This window comes from Salmo trutta, chromosome 21 (assembly GCF_901001165.1).
Source record: "Salmo trutta chromosome 21, fSalTru1.1, whole genome shotgun sequence".
NCBI lineage: Eukaryota > Metazoa > Chordata > Actinopteri > Salmoniformes > Salmonidae > Salmo > Salmo trutta.
In genome coordinates this window covers 49,406,793-49,421,703 of record NC_042977.1, presented here as the reverse complement: position 1 = coordinate 49,421,703, position 14,911 = coordinate 49,406,793, and the positions used below count along the sequence as shown (strand labels likewise).

The 14,911-nt window shown below is 45.3% G+C and overlaps 1 protein-coding gene across 1 annotated transcript in view; it reads left to right on the top strand.

The window, feature by feature from the left end:
- LOC115156484 (piezo-type mechanosensitive ion channel component 2-like) overlaps window positions 1-14,911 on the top strand; it is a 215,456-nt gene that overhangs the window by 95,694 nt on the left and 104,851 nt on the right. The window contains exons 15-19 of the mRNA XM_029703905.1: window positions 355-478; window positions 2,668-2,693; window positions 3,306-3,491; window positions 6,859-7,007; window positions 8,241-8,414. Of these exons, the coding sequence (XP_029559765.1) occupies window positions 355-478; window positions 2,668-2,693; window positions 3,306-3,491; window positions 6,859-7,007; window positions 8,241-8,414 (659 nt within the window). The remainder of the gene's footprint in view (window positions 1-354; window positions 479-2,667; window positions 2,694-3,305; window positions 3,492-6,858; window positions 7,008-8,240; window positions 8,415-14,911) is intronic.

Below are 14,911 nucleotides of genomic sequence, written 5' to 3'. Positions count from 1 at the left end.
TTGTTAAAGACAATTTATCTCGTCGGGGCGGCAAGGTAGCCTAGTGGTTAGAGCGTTGGACCTGTAACCGAAAAGGTTGCTAGATCAAATCCCCGAGCTGATGAGGTAAAAATCTGTCGTTCTGCCCCTGAACAAGGCAGTTAACCCCACTGTTCCTAAGGCCGTAAATAACAATGTGTTCTTAACTGACTTGCCAATAAATTCTGGAAACAATGAAGTCTAATGATTGGAAGTATGATTGTCTCTGTCTTTATGTCCACGTTCTGTGTTTCTCTCACAGAAATGCTGAAAGTGTTTTTTTTTTGTCTTAGGTTTTGTGACTTGCATTAAAGGAGTTGTGTTGTCTGTCTCTAGGTCCTGTGTCTGTTGAGCTTCTGGCTGCTGCTGAGACAGACTCTGACGGAGAGAAAGGACAAGCAGAGAGAGGAGGATGCTGTACTCACTGACGTACATGTGGATAACCAACCGAAGAAGAAAGGTCAGAGATTATATCACAGCTGCTCAATAATATAATATACTACGCTTTGTATTTGTATTTATCCACATTAGTTCCTGCTAAGGCAGCGGTTACTCTTCCTGGGGTTTATTATGGATCCCCATTAGTTCCTGCCAAGGCAGCAGCTACTCTTCCTGGGGTTTATTATGGATCCCCATTAGTTCCTGCCAAGGCAGCGGCTACTCTTCCTGGGGTTTATTATGGATCCCCATTAGTTCCTGCCAAGGCAGCGGCTACTCTTCCTGGGGTTTATTATGGATCCCCATTAGTTCCTGCCAAGGCAGCGGCTACTCTTCCTGGGGTTTATTATGGATCCCCATTAGTTCCTGCCAAGGCAGCGGCTACTCTTCCTGGGGTTTATTATGGATCCCCCATTAGTTCCTGTTAAGGCAGCAGCTACTCTTCCTGGGGTTTATTATGGATCCCCATTAGTTCCTGCCAAGGCAGCGGCTACTCTTCCTGGGGTTTATTATGGATCCCCATTAGTTCCTGTCAAGGCAGCAGCTACTCTTCCTGGGGTTTATTATGGATCCCCATTAGTTCCTGTCAAGGCAGCAGCTACTCTTCCTGGGGTTTATTATGGATCCCCATTAGTTCCTGCCAAGGCAGCAGCTACTCTTCCTGGGGTTTATTATGGATCCCCATTAGTTCCTGCCAAGGCAGCGGCTACTCTTCCTGGGGTTTATTATGGATCCCCATTAGTTCCTGTCAAGGCAGCAGCTACTCTTCCTGGGGTTTATTATGGATCCCCATTAGTTCCTGTCAAGGCAGCAGCTACTCTTCCTGGGGTTTATTATGGATCCCCATTAGTTCCTGCCAAGGCAGCAGCTACTCTTCCTGGGTTTATTATGGATCCCCATTAGTTCCTGCCAAAGCAGCAGCTACTCTTCCTGGGGTTTATTATGGATCCCCATTAGTTCCTGCCAAGGCAGCAGCTTCTCTTCCTGGGGTTTATTATGGATCCCCATTAGTTCCTGCCAAGGCAGCGGCTACTCTTCCTGGGGGTTTATTATGGATCCCCATTAGTTCCTGCCAAGGCAGCAGCTAGGAAATCCTTACTTACAAACCCTTAACCAACAATGCAGTTTTAAGAAAAAAATAGTTAAGAAAATATTTACTGAATGAACTACAGTAAAAAAAAAAAAAAAGTAACGCAATAAAATACACTGCTACGGGTTAATATGTACAGTTTATTTAACGGAGGAGACTTTTAGTGTGTGTGTAACCTTTATTTAACTAGGCAAGGCAGTTAAGAACAAATTCACATTTACAATGACGGCCTACATCGGCCGAACCACGCTGGGCCAATTGTGCTCCACCCTATGGGACTCCCAATCACGGCCGGTTTTGATACAGCCTGGATTCAAACCAGGGTGTCTGTAGTGACGCCTCTAGCACTGAGATGCAGTGCCTTAGACCGCTGCGCAACTTGGGAGCCACAGCTTCTACATGTCAAGGGTCAAGGTTCAAGTGACGTAGATTAGAAACATTGTGTAGCTGCAGCATAATAAAAAGGGGAGGGGTCAATGTAAATTTTCCAGGTGGCCATTTGATTATTAGCAGTCTTATGGCTCGGGGGGTAGAAGCTGCTCAGGAGCCTTTTGGACCTTGACTTGGTGCTTTGGTCACAATACATTAAGTGTCACTATTTTATTACAACACATTATTCAGGTGTGCGTGTGTGTATATTATATGTGTGTGTGTGTCTTTTCACAGTCCACAATGTTCTATATGGTGTATTTTTACCTGTTTTTTTTTTTAAATCTAATTTTACTGCTTGCGTCAGTTGCCTGATGTGGAATAGAGCTCCATGTAGTCATGGCTCTATGTAGTACTGTGCACCTCCCATAGTCTGTTCTGGACTTGGGGACTGTGAAGAGACCTCTGGTGATATGTCTTGTGGGGTATGGATGGGTGTCTGAGCTGTGTGCCAGTAGTTTAAACAGACCCCTGGTGGTATGTCTTGTGGGGTATGGATGGGTGTCTGAGCTGTGTGCCAGTAGTTTAGACAGACAGCTCGGTACATTCAACATGTCAATACCTCTCATAAATATAACGCAGTGATGAAGTCAATCTCTCCTCCACTTTGAGCCAATGGAGATTGACATATTATTTAGGTTAGTTCTTTGTGTACATTTAATGGCTTGTCGTATTGCCCTGTTCTGGGCCAGTCCGGACTGGGTTCAAACTCAAGACTGTGTGTTAGCCAGCTGAGCTAAAGAGTCAGATCTAACATTACAGCTGCTCTGTAATACACTCTGTTTTTTATCATGCGTGACCAACTGGATTCAAACCTGGGTTTCCTGCCTGCCACAAGACTTGTGTTAGCCCACTGGCGCTAAGACTTGTGTTAGCCCACTTGAGCTAAAGCCTAGGCGTCCAAGCTTAGGGCAGCAGGTAGCCTAGCGGTTGGACTGTTGGTCCGGCAGCTGAGATTGTCTCTGGTTCAAATACCCGAGCCGAAAAGGTGAAAAAAAGTCTGCCGATGTGCCCTGGAGCAAGGCACTTAACCCTAATATGCTCCAGGGTTACTGTACTACTATGGATGACCCTGCAAAACACAACTTTTCACTGCACATATCCAGTGTATGTGACAATAAAACATAAAAAATTATAAAAAATAAAATAAAAAAAATGCTCACAGAGTTAACAGCATGAGGTCTTCAGGTCTCAGACAACGTTATCGCAGGAATAACATTATAGCAAATGCTACAAAATCCTCTTATCTACACTGCAGTTGTTGGTCAAGTAGAACCAATTACCCACTATCTCCTCTCTGTGTGGGTAACCTTTATTTATAGAGGAAGAGGAGGATGAGGAAGGAGGGGAGCAGGATATCGTGCAGGTTCTGGGGAACATGGTGATGGAGATGCTGGTGAAATACTGGATTTATATCTGTGGAGGAATGTTCTTCTTCGTCAGCTTCGAGGGACGCATGGTCATATACAAGATCATCTACATGATGCTCTTCCTCTTCTGTGTGGCGCTCTATCAGGTACACACACACACACACACACACGCGCTCTCTCCAACTCAAACTATAAAGTAGAGTATTCCAGTGCACAGAAGACAGTGATGTTATCCAGCAATAAGAAGCACCATAAAGTTGACATTAGTCAGCCATGTTAACCACTACAGTATGGACGCCAGTGGAAGGACAACATCCTCCTCCACCCACCTTTTACCCCCAACTCTAAACACTCCAACTAGCTCATATATACACACTGGATGGTTACACATGTTAAATACACACAGGATGGTTACGCATGTTAAATAGACACGGGAAGTTACACATGTTAAATACAAACGGGATGTTTACACATGTTAAATACACACGGGATGGTTACACATGTTAAATACAAACGGGATGGTTACACATGTTAAATACAAACGGGATGTTTACACATGTTATATACACACGGGATGGTTACACATGTTAAATACATACGGGATTGTTACACATGTTAAATAGACACGGGATAGTTACACATGTTAAATACACAACGGATGGTTACACATGTTAAATTCACACGGGATGGTTACACATGTTAAATTCACACGGGATGGTTACACATGTTAAATTCACACGGGATGGTTACACATGTTAAATACACACGGGATGGTTACACATGTTAAATACACACGGGATGTTTACACATGTTAAATTCACACGGGATGTTTACACATGTTAAATACACACGGGATGGTTACGCATGTTAAATACACACGGGATGGCTACACATGTTAAATAGACATGGGATGGTTTTCCCAACTCTAAACACTCCAACTAGCTCATATATACACACGGGATGTTTACACATGTTATATACACACGGGATAGTTACACATGTTAAATACACACGGCATAGTTACACATGTTAAATACATACGGGATGGTTACACATGTTAAATACACACGGGATGGTTACACATGTTAAATACACAACGGATGGTTACACATGTTAAATAGACACGGGATGGTTACACATGTTAAATTCACAACGGATGGTTACACATGTTAAATAGACACGGAATGGTTACGCATGTTAAATACACATGGGATGGTTACACATGTTAAATACACATAGGATGGTTACACATAAATACACACGGGATGGTTACACATGTTATATACACACTGGATGGTTACACATGTTAAATACACACTGGATGGTTACTCATGTGAAATACATACAGGATGGTTACACATGTTAAATACATACGGGATGGTTACACATGTTATATACACACTGGATGGTTACACATGTTAAATACACATGGGATGGCTACACATAAATACACACTGGATGGTTACGCATGTTAAATAGACACGGGATGATTACGCATGTTAAATACACACGGGATGGTTACACATGTTAAATACACACGGGATGGTTACACATGTTATATACACACGGGATGGTTACACATGTTAAATAGACATGGGATGGTTTTCCCAACTCTAAACACTCCAACTAGCTCATATATACACACAGGATGGTTACACATGTTAAATACACACTGGATGGTTACGTATGTTAAATACACACGGGATGATTACGCATGTTAAATACACACAGGATGGTTACACATGTTAAATACACACAGGATGGTTACACATGTTAAATACACACTGGATGGTTACACGTGAAATACATACAGGATGGTTACACATGTTAAATACATACGGGATGGTTACGCATGTTATATACACACTGGATTTTTACACATGTTATATACACACTGGATGGTTACACATGTTTTATACACACTATATGGTTACACATGTTAAATACACACTGGATGGTTACACATGTGAAATTCATACAGGATGGTTACAGATGTTAAATACATACGGGATGGTTACACATGTGAAATTCATACAGGAGGGTTACAGATGTTAAATACATACGGGATGGTTACACATGTTATATACACACTGGATGGTTACGCATGTTATATACACACAGGGTGTTTACGCATGTTAAATAGACACGGGATGTTACGCATGTTAAAGACACACGGGATGAATACACATGTTAAATGCACACGGGATGAGTACACATGTTAAATGCACACGGGATGTTACACATGTTAAATAGACACTGGATGGTTACACATGTTATATAAACACTGGATGGTTACACATGTTATATACACACTGGATGGTTACACATGTTAAATACACACGTGATGGCTACACATGTTAAATACACACTGGATGGTTACACATGTTATATACACACTGGATGGTTACACATGTTATATACACACTGGATGGTTACACATGTTAAATACACATGGGATGGTTACACATCTTATATACACACTGGGTGGTTACACATGTTAAATACATACAGGATGGTTACACATGTTAAATACATACAGGATGGTTACACATGTTATATACACACTGGATGGTTACACATGTTATATACACACTGGATGGTTACACATGTTAAATATACACTGGATGGTTACACATGTTAAATACACACGGGATGGTTACACATGTTAAATACACACTGGATGGTTACACATGCTATATACACACTGGATGGTTACACATGCTATATACACACTGGACGGTTACACATGTTAAATACACATTGGACGGTTACACATGTTATATACACACTGGGTGGTTACACATGTTAAATACATACAGGGTGGTTACACATGCTATATACACACTGGATGGTTACACATGCTATATACACACTGGACGGTTACACATGTTATATACACACTGGATGGTTACACATGTTATATACACACTGGATGGTTACACATGTTAAATATACACACTGGATGGTTACACATGTTAAATACACATGGGATGGTTACGCAAGTTAAATACACACGGGATGGTTACACATGTTAAATAGACACGGGATGGTTACGCATCTTAAATAGACACGGGATGGTTACGCATGTTAAATACACATGGGATGGTTACGCATGTTAAATACACACGGGATGGTTACACATGTTAAATACACACGGGATGGTTACGCATGTTAAATACACACTGGATGGTTACACATGTTAAATACATACAGGATGGTTACACATGTGAAATGCATACAGGATGGTTACACATGTTAATCCCTCACCCAATGATCTGTTCATACAACACAGTAAGAAAGATGACAGTCACACCCAGCTCAACACCCAAATTTTCTTGGGCAATAACACATTAAAACATGTGTACCCATCTGACCTGATGTGTGTGTGTTGTCCCCATCTGACCTGCTGTGTGTGTGTGTTGTCCCCATCTGACCTGCTGTGTGTGTTTGTGTTGTCCCCATCTGACCTGCTGTGTGTGTGTGTGTGTGTGTGTGTGTGTGTCTTGTCTCCAGGTGCACTATGAGTATTGGAGGAGAATCCTGAAATACTTCTGGATGTCTGTGGTGGTCTACACTATGCTGGTCCTCGTCCTGGTCTACACCTTCCAGTTTGAGACCTCCCTACCCTTCTGGTCTAACATGACTGGCATGAGCGAAGAAAAGTGAGTCCTAACCCTGACCCCTGAACCCTGACCCTGACCCTCCCTACCCTTCTGGTTTAACATGACTGGCATGAGCGAAGAGAAGTGAGTCGTAACCCCTGAACCCTGACCCTGAACCCTGACCCTGACCCTCCCTAACCTTCTGGTCTAACATGACTGGCATGAGCGAAGAGAAGTGAGTCGTAACCCCTGAACCCTGACCCTGAACCCTGACCCTGACCCTCCCTAACCTTCTGGTCTAACATGACTGGCATGAGCGAAGAGAAGTGAGTCGTAATAGCCCTCCTAACCCTAAAGTTCACTGACTCGTTCATATAGTCAGACAGCCTACATGTTTCTGTATGTTCAGTGCTATTGAGATGTGTTATCCCAGTCCTAGACTTCTCCTTCGACACGGTACCAAGCTAGAGGACCCCCAGACAATCATTGCTTTATATGGAATATAACAGTTGTCATGGAATTATCTCTCTCTCTCTCTCTCTCCCTCTCTTCTCTCTCCCCTCCTCTCTCCCCTGCCCTCCTCTCTCTCCCTCCTCTCCCTCTCCCCTCTCCCCCCTCCTCTCTCTCCCCCCCTCTCCCCTCTCCCCCCTCCTCCCTCACCCCCCCTCTCTCTCTCTCCTCCTCCATCTCCCCGCCCTCCTCTCTCTCTCTCTCTCTCCCCTCCCCCTTCTCCCCATCTCTTCCTCTCTCTCCCCTCCCTGTCCCTCTCTCTCTTTCTCTCTCTCTCTCCTCTCTCTCTCTCTCTCTCCTCTCTCTCTCTCTCTCCTCTCTCCTCCCCCCTCCCCTCCTCTCTCTCTCCCTCTCCTCCTCCTCTCTCCCCTCCTCTCTCTCTCCCTCTCCTCCTCCCTCACCCCCCTCCCTCCTCTCTCCCCCTCTCCTCCTCCTCCTCCTCCTCCTCCTCCTCCTCCTCCTCCTCTCTCTCCCCCCCCCTCCTCAACTCTCCCCTCCTCCTCCTCTCTCCCCCCTCTCCTCCTCTCTCTCCCCCCCTCCTCCTCCTCTCTCCCCTCCTCCTTCTCTCTCCCCCCTCTCCTCCTCTCTCTCTCCCCTCCTCCTCCTCTCTCTCTCTCTCCCCTCCTCTCTCTCTCTCTCGCGCTCTTGCTCTCTCTCTCTCCCCTCCTCTCTCTCTCGCGCTCTTGCTCTCTCTCTCTCCCCTCCCACTTCTCCCTCCTCTCTCTCTCCCCCCCCTCTCTCTCTCTCTCTCTCTCTCTCCCCCCTCTCCTCCTCTCTCTCCAGACTTTTGGACCTGGGGTTAGAACAGTTCTCTGTATCGATGCTCTTCACGCGTATCTTCATCCCCACCTCCTTCCTCCTGGTGTGTATCCTCCACCTTCACTACTTCCACGACCGCTTCCTCCTGCTCACTGACCTGAAGGCTGTGACCCAAAAACAGGACAGCGCCATCTACAGGTGAGACTGGGTGACTGACTGTGTTAGCCCACTGAGCTAAAGTTTAGGACAAGGTGTCAATACAGGGAGATAACATGAGTTTCAGTACCATCTACAGGTGAGCTGACTGGGATTTGAACCTTTGGGTTGTGTTAGCCCACTGAGCTAAAGTTAACATTTCCAGATGAGCTGTGTTTGTGACTGGGGTTCGAACCCCGGGTACGTCTCTAGACTGTGTTAATCCACTGAGCTTAAGTCTAGGTGTTTGTGTGGAGGGAGCTAACCTGAGTCTTCAGGCCTGAGGTAAAGTTTCAGCTACAACTGTACTGAGTTGCATCAGCTTTGCTTTCCCGTTGAATCTTTCTGATGGACTGACCAGCGATCTTTCAACGCATTAGACTAGAGTTTTGATTGGCTGAATGGATGGTGTTTTATCATGTATTTACCTCATGTACTTTGTTCCCTCCAATGTAGAAGACCTACAGAGAAATGCTGGAGATGTAGTGGTCTGTGTTAATGTCTTGTCTTCATGTTCTAGTAGCTTCCTTCATGTTCCCACTTGCTTCTCATCCTATTCTCTTTAACCTACTGCCATCTGTCATCTCTCCTCCTCCTCCTCTGCCATCTCTCCATTCCTACCTCTCCTCACACAGTCATGCTAAAGTCAATGGTCGCGTGTATCTGATCATGAATAGGTAGGTACCTGCTCGCCTTTCATCCATCCTGTCGCATCCATCCATCACTGTTTGACTTCCCTCCCTCTTCTTCACTCATGCTCTCCTTTTGTCAACTCTTCTCCTCCCTCTACCTTTCTACCTCCTCTCCACCTCTCCCCTTCTCCTCCCTCTACCTCTCTACCTCCTCTCCACCTCTCCCCTTCTCCTCCCTCTACCTCTCTACCTCCTCTCCACCTCTCCCCTTCTCCTCCCTCTACCTCCTCTCCACCTCTCCCCTTCTCCTCCCTCTACCTCTCTACCTCCTCTCCACCTCTCCCCTTCTCCTTCCTCTACCTCCTCTCCACCTCTCCCCTTCTCCTCCCTCTACCTCTCTACCTCCTCTCCACCTCTCTCCACCTCTCTCCTTCTCCCTCTACCTCTCTACCTCCTCTCCACCTCTCCACCTCTCCCCTTCTCCTCCCTCTACCTCTCTACCTCCTCTCCACCTCTCCACCTCTCCCCTTCTCCTCCCTCTACCTCTCTACCTCCTCTCCAACTCTCCCCTTCTCCCCCCTCTACCTCTCTACCTCCTCTCCACCTCTCCCCTTCTCCTCCCTCTACCTCTCTACCTCCTCTCCACCTCTCCCCTCTCTACCTCCTCTCCACCTCTCCCCTCTCTACCTCCTCTCCATCTCCTCCCTCTCCACCTCTCCCCTTCTCCTCCCTCTACCTCTCTACCTCCTCTCCACCTCTCCCCTTCTCCTCCCTCTACCTCTCTACCTCCTCTCCACCTCTCCCCTTCTCCTCCTCTCCATCTCTCCATCTCTCCACTTATCCTCTCTCATCCATCTCTTCATCTCCTCTCCACCCCTCCTCTCATCCTCTATACCTCCGGTCCGCCGGTCCTCCAAGCATCTAAACACGCCTGTCTTTCCCTGCTCGGGTACCTAACTTCCCTGTGAAACTTGCTCCTACAGTTCTTTCCATTTGGTTTAATGGTAAACCAATATCTGATGACTGTATGGGGGGTTTGCTTCGACAGGTCATGTTAGAAACGTATGTGAAAAATTCTGTTCAATTTTGGTTTCTGCCCCTTTCTGTCTCTTTGGATGACCAATTTGATTTGTGGACACATCATCCTGATACCCACAACCCCCTTCTCTCCGTAGCTAACTTCTTCTCGGCTAGTTATTCCTCATTAAAAGTCTCTTCTTTCAAGCATGTCTTGACTTAGTATTAAAATATACCACCTCTCCTCTTTAGAACCAATCCCCTTCTCTCCGTATACCACCTCTCCTCTTTAGAACCAATCCCCTTCTCTCCGTATACCACCTCTCCTCTTTAGAACCAATCCCCTCCTCTCTTTTCGTAGTTCCTCTGCAGCCTGTGGTAGCAAATTATAACCCTATTGGTTGCTAACCTACACTGTGTCTGTCAATCTACTTTTGTTGTGGATCTCCCTCTCTCTGTGTTGATCTCTCTCTCCTGTGTTGATCTCCCTCTCTCTCTGTGTTGATCTCCCTCTCTCTCTGTGTTGATCTCCCTCTCTCTCTGTGTTGATCTCTCTCTCTCTGTGTTGATCTCTCTCTCTCTGTGTTGATGTTGATCTCTCTCTCTGTGTTGATGTTGATCTCTCTCTCTCTGTGTTGATGTTGATCTCTCTCTCTCTGTGTTGATCTCCCTCTCTGTGTTGATCTCCCTCTCTCTGTGTTGATCTCCCTCTCTCTCTCTCTGTGTTAATCGTTCTCTCTCTCTGTGTTGATCTCCCTCTCTTTCCTGTGTTAATCGTTCTGTCTCTGTGTTGATCTCTCTCTGTTAATCTCTCTCACTCTCTCTCTCTCCCTCTCTCTCTGTGTTGATCTCTCTCTCTCTCTCTCTCTCTCTCCTGTGTTAATCGTTCTCTCACTGTGTTGATCTCTCTCTCTGTTAAATTCAATTAAATTCCAAGGGCTTTATTGGCATGGGAAACATATCTTTCCATTGCCAAATCAAGTGAAATAGATAATAAACAAAAGTGATTTAGAACAATACAAAATGAACATTAAACATTACACCAAAAATCCAAAGGAATAGAGACATTTGAAATGTCATATTATTTCTATATACAGTGTTGTAACGATGTGCAAATAGTTGAAGTACAAAAGGGAAAATAAATCAACATAAATATGGGTTGTATTTACTATGGTGTTTGTTCTTCACTAGTTGCCCTTTTCTTGAGGCAACAGATCACACATCTTGCTGCTGTGATGCACACTGTGGTATTTCACCCAGTAGATATGGGAGTTTATCAAAATTGGATTTGTTTTCAAATTCTTTGTGGATCTGTGTAATCTGAGGGAAATATGTGTATAATATGGTCATACATTGGGCAGGAGGTTAGGAAGTGCAGCTCAGTTTCCACCTCATTTTGTGGGCAGTACTGTGCACATAGCCTGTCTTCTCTTGAGAGCCAGGTCTGCCTATGGTGGCCTTTCTCAATAGCAAGGCTACGCTCACTGAGTCTGTACATAGTCAAAGCTTTCCTTAAGTTTGGGTCAGTCACTGTGTTTTCTCTGTTTAGGGCCAAATAGCATTCTAGTTTGCTCAGTTTTTTGTTTATTCTTTCCAATGTGTCAAGTAATTATCTTTTTGTTTTCTCATGATTTGGTTGGGTCTAATTGTGCTACTGTCCTGGGGCTCTGTGGGGTCTGTTTGTGTTTGTGAACAGAGTCCCAGGACCAGCTTGCTTAGGGGACTCTTCTCCAGGTTCATCTCTCTGTAGGTGATGACTCTGTGGGGTCTGTTTGTGAACAGAGCCCCAGGACCAGCTTGCTTAGGGGACTCTTCTCCAGGTTCATCTCTCTGTAGGTGATGACTCTGTGGGGTCTGTTTGTGAACAGAGCCCCAGGACCAGCTTGCTTAGGGGACTCTTCTCCAGGTTCATCTCTCTGTAGGTGATGACTCTGTGGGGTCTGTTTGTGAACAGAGTCCCAGGACCAGCTTGCTTAGGGGACTCTTCTCCAGGTTCATCTCTCTGTAGGTGATGACTCTGTGGGGTCTGTTTGTGAACAGAGCCCCAGGACCAGCTTGCTTAGGGGACTCTTCTCCAGGTTCATCTCTCTGTAGGTGATGGCTCTGTGGGGTCTGTTTGTGAACTGAGCCCCAGGACCAGCTTGCTTAGGGGACTCTTCTCCAGGTTCATCTCTCTGTAGGTGATGGCTTTGTTATGGAAGGTCGCTTCTTTTTAGGTGGTTGTAGAATTTCACAGGTCTTTTCTGTATTTTGATAATTAGCGTGTATCAACCTAATTCTGCTCTGCATGCATTATTTGGTGTTTTACATAGAGGATATTTTTTGCAGAATTCTGCATGCAGTCTCAATTAGGTGTTTGTCCCATTTTGTGAATTCTTGGTTGGTGAGCGAACCCCAGACCTCACAACCATAGAGGGTAACGGGTTCTATAACTGATTCAAATATTTTTAGCCAGGTCCTAATTGGTATGTCGAATGTTACGTTCCTTTTGATGGTGTAGAAGGCCCTTCTTGCCTTGTCTCTCAGCTCGTTCACAGCTTTGTGGAAGTTACCTGTGGCGCGGATGTTTAGGCCGAGGTATGTATAGTTGTTTGTGTGCTTTAGTCCAGGGCAACAATGTTTAGATGGATTAGTGGTTCTGTCAACTGGACCTTTATTGGAACATCAGGGGCCCAGGTCTGTCAGGGGCCCAGGTCTGTCAGGGGCCCAGGTCTGTCAGGGGCCCAGGTTTGTCAGGGGCCCAGGTTTGTCAGGGCCCCAGGTCTGTCAGGCCCCAGGTCTGACAGGTGCCCAGGTCTGACAGGTGCCCAGGTCTGTCAGAATCTGTGCAGATAATCTAGGTGCTGCTGTAGGCCCTCCTTGGTTGCGGAGAGAGGAACCAGATCATCAGCAAATAGTAGACATTTGACTTCAGATTATTGTAGGGTGAGGCTGGTTGATATACAGTGGGGGGGGAAAGTATTTGATCCCCTGCTGATTTTGTACGTTTGCCCACTGACAAAGAAATGATCAGTCTATAATTTTAATGGTAGGTTTATTTGAACAGTGAGAGACAGAAAAACAACACAAATATCCAGAAAAACACATGTCAGAAATTGATTTGCATTTTAATGAGGGAAATAAGTATTTGACCCCCTCTCAATCAGAAAGATTTCTGGCTCCCAGGTGTCTTTTGTACAGGTAACGAGCTGAGATTAGGAGCACACTCTTAAAGGGCGTGCTCCTAACCGCAGCTTGTTACCTGTAAAAAAGACACCTGTCCACAGAAGCAATCAATCAATCAGATTCCAAACTCTCCACCATGGCCAAGACCAAAGAGCTCTCCAAGGATGTCAGGGACAAGATTGTAGACCTACACAAGGCTGGAATGGGCTACAAGACCATCGCCAAGCAGCTTGGTGAGAAGGTGACAACATTTGGTGCGATTATTCGCAAATGGAAGAAACACAAAAGAACTGTCAATCTCCCTCGGCCTGAGATCTCACCTCGTGGAGTTGCAATGATGATGAGAACGGTGAGGAATCAGCCCAGAACTACACGGGAGAATCTTGTCAATGATCTCAAGGCAGCTGGGACCATAGTCACCAAGAAAACAATTGGTAACACACTACGCCGTGAAGGACTGAAATCCTGCAGCGCCTGCAAGGTCCCCCTGCTCAAGAATACATGTACATGCCCGTCTGAAATTTGCCAATGAACATCTGAATGACTCAGATGACAACTGGTGAAAGTGTTGTGGTCAGATGAGACCAAAATGGAGCTCTTTGGCATCAACTCAACTCGCCGTGTTTGGAGGAGGAGGAATGCTGCCTATGACCCCAAGAACACCATCTCCACCGTCAAACATGGAGTTGGAAACATTATGCTAAGGGGGTGTTTTTCTGCTAAGGGGACAGGACAACTTCTCCGCATCAAAGGGACGATGGACGGGGCCATGTACCGTCAAATCTTGGGTGAGAACCTCCTTCCCTCAGCCAGGGCATTGAAAATGGGTCGTGGATGGGTATTCCAGCATGACAATGACCCAAAACACACGGCCAAGGCAACAAAGGAGTGGCTCAAGAAGAAGCACATTAAGGTCCTGGAGTGGCCTAGCCAGTCTCCAGACCTTAATCCCATAGAAAATCTGTGGAGGGAGCTGAAGGTTTGAGTTGCCAAACGTCAGCCTCGAAACCTTAATGACTTGGAGAAGATCTGCAAAGAAGAGTGGGACAAAATCCCTCCTGAGATGTGTGCAAACCTGGTGGCCAACTATAAGAAACGTCTGACCTCTGTGATTGCCAACAAGGGTTTTGCCACCAAGTACTAAGTCATGTTTTGCAGAGTGGTCAAATACTTATTTCCCTCATTAAAATGCAACTCATTTTAAAACATTTTTGACTTGCGTTTTTTTCTGGATTATTTTGTTGTTATTCTGTCTCCCACTGTTCAAATAAACCCACTATTAAAATTATAGACTGATAATTTCTTTGTAAGTGGGCAAACGTACAAAATCAGCAGGGAATCAAATACTTTCCCCCCCACTGTATATGTTGAAAGGGGGGGAGGCTCAAGCTGCATCCCTGTCTCACTCCAAATGAGGAAAGGAATGTGTGTTTTTTTTGCCTATTTTAACCGCACACCTGCTATTTGTGTTTATGATTTGATAATGTCGTATGTTTTTCCCCCAACAACGCTTTCAAACAATTTGTATAGCAGATCCTCATGTTGAATTAAAAGCTTTTTTGAAAGCTACAAAGCATGAGAATACTTTTTACCTTTTGTTTTGTTTGTTTCTCAATTAGAGTGTGCAGGGTGAATACGTGGTCTGTCGTACGGTTAATTTGGTAAAAAGCCAATTTGACATTTGAG